This window comes from Haliotis cracherodii, unplaced genomic scaffold (genome assembly GCF_022045235.1).
Source record: "Haliotis cracherodii isolate W230 unplaced genomic scaffold, xgHalCrac1.p SCAF_7, whole genome shotgun sequence".
NCBI lineage: Eukaryota > Metazoa > Mollusca > Gastropoda > Lepetellida > Haliotidae > Haliotis > Haliotis cracherodii.
The window spans coordinates 33,303,553-33,312,308 of NW_027266330.1; the positions used below are offsets into that span (position 1 = coordinate 33,303,553).

The following is an 8,756-nucleotide window of genomic DNA, read 5'->3' on the forward strand; positions in this document are numbered from 1 at the left end:
CACATTGCTCCTGTTGCCACTGGTCAGAACGACATTTCTGAAAAGGTCCATTTCAAGCTCCTGACATGGATAGCCCGTTCGCGAAACTCTGTATATGCTATCGCTGCCCAAAACATGTCCCCACAGTTCAATAGCAGCCTGCAACAATGCATGGAGTTGAATGCACAATCAACTAGCTTGTGTTTGCAAACAAGAGATGACTGTCGTGAAGCCGAAGACACTTACCTCAGCTAAATGTTTCCTTTGTTAGTCAATTTGAATTTCTAATATTTCAACTATTGTAAGATGGTGAGGTGAAATCGGGTTTAATGTCGCGTCCAAGATTATTGCACTTATATAGCGACGTGCATGCACGTGTGTGTGTTTGTGTGGCTGCTTGTACTAGTCCGGAGTGATGCCGATTTAAAGTGCTAGATCACAGAGATACCATGCCGCAATTTAACATGAATACCCCTTCAGACACAGTATACTGACTCCGAGCCGACCAGTCCCTGTTAAAGCCCCTTAATACCGAGCTCAGTAATATTCCAGCTATATGACGGCCATCTGTACATAATCGAGTCTGGACAAGACAGTCTAGTGATTGACAACATGAGCATCGATCCACGTAATTAGGATACTATGACATGCATTACCCAAATCAGCGAATCTGACCACCCGATCCCGTTAGTCGCCTATTACGACAAACACAGTCGCCTTTTATGGCAAGCATGGGTTGCTGAAGACCTATTCTACCCCGGATCTTCAAAACATTTTCGTTGACTGCAGTTTGACATTGATCAAACAAAGTTCAGTCGTTCAGTCACTGCGAACATCACTGACCTTCTCGGTCGACCTGGTCTTTCTTCTGAGATTTTGTAATTTGTAGTTATGCACAGCCCTTGATCCGTGGCCAGTCATTGCACATAATATCTGTTCATCTACCCATGCCTGGTGAAGACAGTGGTTAATGCGTATTCCCGTCAAGCCAACTTTTTTACACATTCTCTGTACCGTAGTCACAACCTTATGTTAGCCCAAAGGTTGTTCACAAAACCACAGATCCTATCTAGATGATCTGTTCATCAGTTACAAAGGATTCGGTTTTGTTTGTTTGTTTGTTGATTAACGCCGTACTCAGCAATATTCAAGCTATTTGTCGGCGTTCTGGACCAGACAATACAGTGATTGACATCATCAGCATCGATCCACGCAATTGTGACCACCCGATCCTGTTAGTCGCCTAATACGACACGCATACGATGTAGTGAAGGGAGCAGGCAATGCACACGGAGGAACAATTACATTAGACTGATGTGCACGTGTGTACATGTGTTTGGTCTTTTTTCATTTGATTCTTTTTAAATAAAGAAAACATGGGTTGCTGAAGACCTATTTTACCCTGGGGGGCACGGGTGGCCCAGTTGTCTAAGGCGCCGCAATTCGCTGTGCAGAGTTGCGTCTCTTGGGTACGCCAGAAACCTATGATTGTGGGTTCGAATCCCGGTTCGCCCCGATTATGTTTCTAGGTGTGTCAGCACCATACCCGTGCTCGTGGGTTTCACCGAAGTGGTAAACGTCTGACACCTGCATCACTTGGGGCTTTCCTTCCACATTAAGCTGACACGCCGTGATATAACTGGAATACTGTTAAAAGCGGCGTTAAACCGAATTCACTCACTCACTCACTATTTTACCCCGAAAGTATGAAAACAGGACCATTTGTCATATATCTGCCCGCTGATCGTCGCGCATGATTATTGACAATCCCAAATGGTTGCACAGCTGTCACTGCTTTGCTGACTGAAGGTGTTACTATTAATTAGTTCACTCAACTTTTATTCAGTACATGACAAATCACTTTATCATGGCAGCCTTTACTCAGTCTAATCAATGGTTTCCTGTCTTTTATGATTCAAGCGGTATCGTGCTTAGGCCATTATATTGATATACATTTTTTTGTACTTATCAGGACAAGTCAACAACGGTATAAGGATCTATACCGAAACGTCGCTTTTTACAGTATTAAAGAAGTTGTTATCAATAAAATTGTGTCTACCTTCTATTGTGTTGTCTTCCTTCACCTCACCACACCTCACCTCACTTCACCTCACCTCACCTCACCGCAACGCAACGCAACGCAACGCAACGCAACGCAACGCAACGCAACGCAACGCAACACAACGCATTGCATTACATTATAACCTCCAGTTTCTCTTGATATCAATGACTATTACTTTCCACCAAGCAGTGACGTGAACCACACCATTAGTATGTTTCTTGGCAGAACCATACCCAAGCTCGTAGATTTCACCAGATTGGGTAACGTCTAAGACATAACTTAAGGCTTTCCTTCCACATTAAGCTGACATGCCGTATAACTGGAATATTGTTCAAAGCGTCAATAAACCAAACGTACTCACTCGGTGGCACAGATGACCTTGTCCAGTTGCGTCCCTTGGCTACGCCAGAAACCTATGATCACGGGTTTAAACCAAACTCTATCACTCACTCACTTGTAATTTTATCTCGACCCCGATGACTATTACCTATACTAAGTCAGTGACCCGGGGTCACCTGCTGGTGATTTATCATGTATTATTAAATGGTAGTTATCAAATACACTGTTTATTAAAATATTCATTCTAACCACACAACTCACTGACTTTAATTCTACCATGACATTAAAGAATGTTTGAATCTGATGTTTCTTGGGCTACGGAAGCCCCTTTTAAATATATTAAGCATTTTCACGATCACCCATAGGAACTTAAAGCATTAAGCATTACCTCTATTACACGCTGGGTCGCCAATGCAAGCCAGGTCTCTGATACACGCCGAAATTAATAGACGGCCTAGCGTCTGATAGAGGAAATACGGTATTTTGATAACGGAGGTTTTTATCGGTGATGTGATGTTCTAGGTAGTAACCTTGCTTCGATGATGATATTATAAGGCTCGACGAAAATATATATTTTGCATACAAATGATAATGTTTATAAAACTGTTAGGGACATGTTCGATGAACAGACCCAGAACAGGCAATTTCCTCATTGACAATGAAAGTACAATATAACATTATAAAATGTGTTGTTAAAAACTTTATTCATGACAACATATTGTTTACAAACAGTTTTGTAATCGACAATCATTGCCATGTCCGTCAACCACAAACGTTAGGTGGAGGGGGTTTGAAAGTCCATCAGAATACACTCCTCCCTTTGAAAGGCCACGGAAACAATGTCCCAACATCACTTGAGCCACAGAACGGGCACTTGATCATAACAACTTATCAAACTTGATGAACTTCATTTCTGAAGACACATAATTAAGGAAATCATACACAAACCACTGTTTTTGGGCAATAACTGTCACATTTGTTTCACACACTGGCATCGAATACTGTGAAATCTTGAAACTGACAGGTCAAATCACATCCCTCCTGTCAAAATAGCCGGCTCATCCGCAGCCTAAAAATGGAGCTGTTCAGTCATTCTCCAGTTCAATTGGCAACCACGTTGCACCATCAGGCTCATTCCCTGTAAATCTACAAGTTACTCTTCAACCACATCATAGATCAGGGTTGTCATCTTGCTTCTTGTAACTTGTATCTACTCTACAGCGGGACTCAATCACATTTCAAAACACAGTAGGTTTATCTCCTAAATAATATCCTTTTTGCTCTGTAGTTTCGTGAGGATTAAATAATGTTTTCCATCGATGTAACTGTTTTGATTTCTTCATGGGAAATGTAACAACATTTGTCACAAAGACAGACAGCTTGGGTTAAGGTTTGGAAACTATTGATATGAAAGTATAACATATAATGCTTAATGCATTACTTCATAAGACGGCCAAACATGCTTATTTTTCCGTAGAAATTAAGAATAATAAGAATTCTGAACTATATTTAAAGTTATGTGTTATCATAGATTCAAGCAAGTTATAAAATATATTCTAAATATAACTATGTGGTATTGCTTGATTATATTATATCATGTGTTGTGTTGTGTTGTTGTGTTGTGTTGTGTTGTGTTTTGCTGTGTTGTGTGGTGGGAGATTATGGAGCGTTATCCTACACTAAAGGAAAACTATCACAGGGCCTGTTTCATTCTTATCAGGATCAATATCCATCAGTTCGTAATGGTGTGCTTCCGGCTGTCCCACTGGATATTCCTCTTCTTTGTCATCTGTTTCTTGCCTGTAAGAAAAATCATGTGTTTGTTTATCGTCATTGGTAATAGGACATATGAATATTATCTCCGTATTCAGGGAGGTGTGGATGTGGAGTGTGGAGTGTGGGGAGTTTATCGAAAGAAGGAAATTATCCCCAGAAAGGCTTGAAAAATATTATTATGCTTCAGACTGTTGAAAGAAATATTAAACAGAAAATCAAATTGTCGGTCCTTAGCATATATGTAAAATAGGATACGTCATAGTGCTCAGATGAGAGCATATATGTTAAATATTACAGAAAGCATTCTTAATTTGTCTTGTTCATTGTTTACATAAAACACTTGAATATAAACCTTTTGGTGCGTTCGTAGCATCCAATGCATACAGCTACCATGATGCCAACCAGGCAACACGCTGATGATGTTCCGATAATGATCAGTGGAAGGCTCTCATTGGTAGGCTCTGTGGAAACAATAATGTTATCAAGTTTAATTATATTGTTAATGTGTACGTACACGTATATGTCGCTTATAAACACCAGAATAGTGGCACAGTAAAATAGTTTGCATATCAATAGGTGTAACACCTAAAACCTTGAACTTATGACACAAAGTACCTACAAATGGACAGATGTTCAAATAGGATGTGTAAATAAATTATCTGTGATCAAGTAAAGTGGATGACCTAAATGTTTATCATATATTTGTATTCTCCGTTCCTACATCTCAGGGTAAATTAGATTGGGTCATGTTGGAACATTAGAGAAGGCTTAATGAAAACCCATAAAATCAACACCTGTGACCCATTCTAACCTTATCTCTAAACTTATTGTTATAAATCCAAACCATACCAGTGTGACATTGAACAAAGTTTAATCATCATTCATCTGGAGACAGCTGATAACCTTTCTACGAGTGGGTGAGTGAGTATGGTTTTACGCCGCTTTTAGCAATATTCCAGCAATATCATGGCGGGGGACACCAGAAACGGGCTTCACACATTGTACCCATGTCGGGAATCGGCGTGATGAGCGATCGCTTTCTACGAAGAAGGATATTGGTCATCAATTACATCAACGGAATATCATATTCACACACAAATGAGTTATCTTATAAATTGGTTGATGTATTATTCTATTCCATTGCTGCATCTGTTTTAATTCCTTCACGGGCAATGCCAGGAAATTGTCAGGTTTCAGATGGTCAGTGTTTTGTCAACATCATATTAAAGAAGTTTGGGTTTAGTTTTTCGAAACTATTGACATGAATGTATAACATATAATGATCTTTATTACCGTCAATGCATATCCCACAGGTAGTTCTCAGAGTGACATTCGTGATCAATGCAGTTTCCAAAGCATGAAAAGCCCGACCCAGTTTAACGTGGTGTACAATCATCTACACATGCCCCTAAATCAGTGCAGGACATATTTACACACTTCGAGTTTCATCGAGATGAGCAATTAGTACAATACCATCCGACATTACAACCATGGAACGATCTCCTGAATAGTTGTCACATTCGAGGATACAATTGTTGGGAGAGGGGGGATTTCTGGCACATGCTGGGACAGAAGTTGGTTGAGTGCCAGCGCGACAGTTTTTACTGCACATCTTTGCACACCAGTAACCATGATATCCAAATAAATAGGTCTTACCACATGTAATTTCCTTGACGCAGGTATCTATAGGACAGTCACTTGAACAGGTAGACTTGCATCTTTGATCAGTAATGTTGCATCCGTTGGTGCAGGTTCCAGACTCCTGCTCACAAATCCCATCAATGCAAACCTCACAGCTGGCGTTACAAAATGCACCGTAATAACCATTGTCACACCCTTTCGCACAGGTTCCGTTCTCAGAGAAACAAATATGCTCGTTGCAATTTTCAAAGCATGAACAGTCTGAACCAGCATATCCTGGTGCACAGCCAGCTACACACGCCCCTGAATCAGTGCAGGACATATTTACACACCTCGGGTTACATTGAGTTGAGCAGTTGGCTCCAAACCACCCGCCATTACAGCCATGAATACAGATTCCTGTCATGTTGCCACATTCGGGACTACAATTGTTTGAAGCATTTCTGTCACATGCATCAAGGCCAGCGCGGCAGTTTTCACTGCACACTTTTTCACACCAGTGACCATAAAATCCGCGATTACAACCTTCTTTGCATCCGGCCTTGCATGTTCCTTTACAATTCTCACATGACATCTCACAGTTGGGACCAGTGTATGGCGAATGACACTTGTCACATATTCCAGTGCTTCTATTGCACGATTTACATTGTTCAGAACAGTTCTTGCAGTCACGGCCATAGTAGGAGTCCACGCATCCAGAAACACAGGATGAATTCAGCTGGCAGTACTTACCGACACAACCTCCTTTGCATTCTGTACACTGTCTCCAATTCTCATCACATGGTATGTTGCACCTTGGACCTTGGAATCCTGAAATACAGCCATTGGTGCATACCTCGGTGCCACTGTTTGTGATTTCACAAAATTTATATCTGCAGCCACTGCTGCACTTAGATGTGCATGTCTTTCCGAAATACCCAGTGTGACACTTTGATGTGCAGTAACCTGTGTCGTCACAGCTAACGCAGTTCTGCCAATAATCGCGGGGTGTTGCTGAAAAAAAAGAATAAGCATTTATATCGGACAGAGGTAAGCAAATAGGCAAATCTATGAGAGCATATTGTGATCCTTCAGACGACTGGGTAGTAGTCATAGTACTTTTGAAAGTAGGATATTGGATCCCTGAGTGCTATGAGAGCAAATTGTGAAGCTTCAGTGAGTGAGTGAGTATGGTTTTACGCCATTTTTTAGCAATATTCCAGTAATATCAGGGCGGAGGACACCAGAAATGGGCTTCACACATTGTGACCATTTCGGGAATCAAACACGGGTCTTAAGCATGACGAGCGAACGCTTTAGCCACTAGGCTTCCGACCTGCGAAGCTTCAGGCGACTGGGTAGTAGTAATAGTACTTTTAGCAGTAGTAGTAGTAGTAGTAGTAGTAGTAGTAGTAGTAGTAGTAGTAGTGGCAGCGTCAGTAGTAGTAGTAACTCTGGCAGTAGTAGTTGTACTGGTAGTAGTAATAGTAGTTGTAGTAGCGGCAGTTGTAATAGCAGTAGTAGCAGTGGTCGTGGTAGTAGTAGTAGTAGTAGTAGTAGTAGTAGTAGTAGTAGTAGCTGGGCCAATAATGAACGTTTCTTCTTATAATAGTAATGTTTATTTTGAAACAAACTACAATGTTTAATATATCTTTATTCTTCGCAACACTTAGTCAATTTATGAAAGTAGGATAGTGAACCGTGAGTTATTCCCCTTTCAAAAAAACTCCATGTGGGGATTGTATAAGTCCAGGTTGAAATAAGTACGTGAAGAATATGATAAATTAGACTCCTATAGTCACAAAACCAAGAACGTTTATCTTTCGAAGCATAATCCTGGTCGAGACAATGCATATCTGCAAACTTACCTTGTATGAAAAGTAGAACGGATGCAAAACATAGGATCACCACAGAAGTCATGATATGTCTGAAAATGAAAAATAATATAAACCCACCAATCAGCACAGCAAACATATTACTGTATTACTCGAAATAAGTATATGTTTAATCTACTTACTGGTTATGAGAAAGGAACATTTTCAATGTTGGTGTATCAAGCTACAACAATTGATATGGCCTCCGGGTGTTTACTTGTGCGAGTTGTAATCGCGGAATCAGACTTCATATTGACAGTTAACCTTCAACTTCCCTATAAGGGGGAACTAGGAAATGAATCTGCTTATTAATAAAACATGTGCTCTCTTATGAGAAGAGTTATCTCTTAGTCATGTTGCCAAAATGTACTTAATGATTTCTCTTTCTATTAGCTACGTGATCAGACTGTTTTTGTTGTTTTTTCATGTAGAACATTACCAAATGATTCCCGTTAGAGAACCGTTTTTATTGCGAGTATATTTCAAAATGTTGTTTGTTTTTGTATATCTGACGTGGACGCGTATAGTAATGTATTTTACTCACATAAATTGTGAAAGAAAAAGTTTAAAGTTGGAAAAAGACATCACTGGCACAAATGTGGTGTACAGGCTCTCCCCTCATTGTGCAACCTGGCAATACACTGTACAACATCCCTCATATCCCTGGGGTTAAAGGCAACAATGGCAGGGATACAAGTTAGAATGTCGTCTAAGGAGACGCAATTAGCAATGTAGACCTGATTTGTCTTACCTGTGCTCGTGGGATTCGACAAAGTAAAAACGTCTTATACCTGCAACGCCTCAAGCTTTCTTCTTACATGAAGCTGGTACGATGTAAAATAATCGTAATTCTATTCAAAGAGGGGCTTAACCAAATTCATTCACTCACCAATAAAGGAACGCTAAGATTGCACATTTCTCCTGTTGCCACTGGTCAGAACGACATTTCTGAAAAGTCCATTTCAAGCTCCTGACAAGGTGAGGTGAGGTGAAATTGGGTTTAACGTCGCGTCCGAGATTATTGCACTTATATATTCAAGGTGTATGCACGTGTGTGTGTTTGTGTGGCTGCTTGTACTAGTCCGGACTGATGCCGATTTATAGTG

At 40.4% G+C, this 8,756-nt stretch overlaps 1 protein-coding gene across 1 annotated transcript; it reads right to left on the bottom strand.

The window, feature by feature from the left end:
• Positions 1-4,059: 4,059 nt before the first annotated feature.
• On the bottom strand, positions 4,060-7,813 carry LOC139447077 (cell death abnormality protein 1-like). Its single transcript, XM_071228230.1, has 5 exons — positions 7,794-7,813; positions 7,645-7,703; positions 5,813-6,790; positions 4,509-4,617; positions 4,060-4,180 (listed from the first exon to the last, which is right to left on the bottom strand). The coding sequence occupies exons 1-5, from the start codon at positions 7,811-7,813 to the stop codon at positions 4,060-4,062; spliced, it is 1,287 nt and encodes a 428-aa protein (XP_071084331.1).
• Positions 7,814-8,756: the final 943 nt, after the last annotated feature.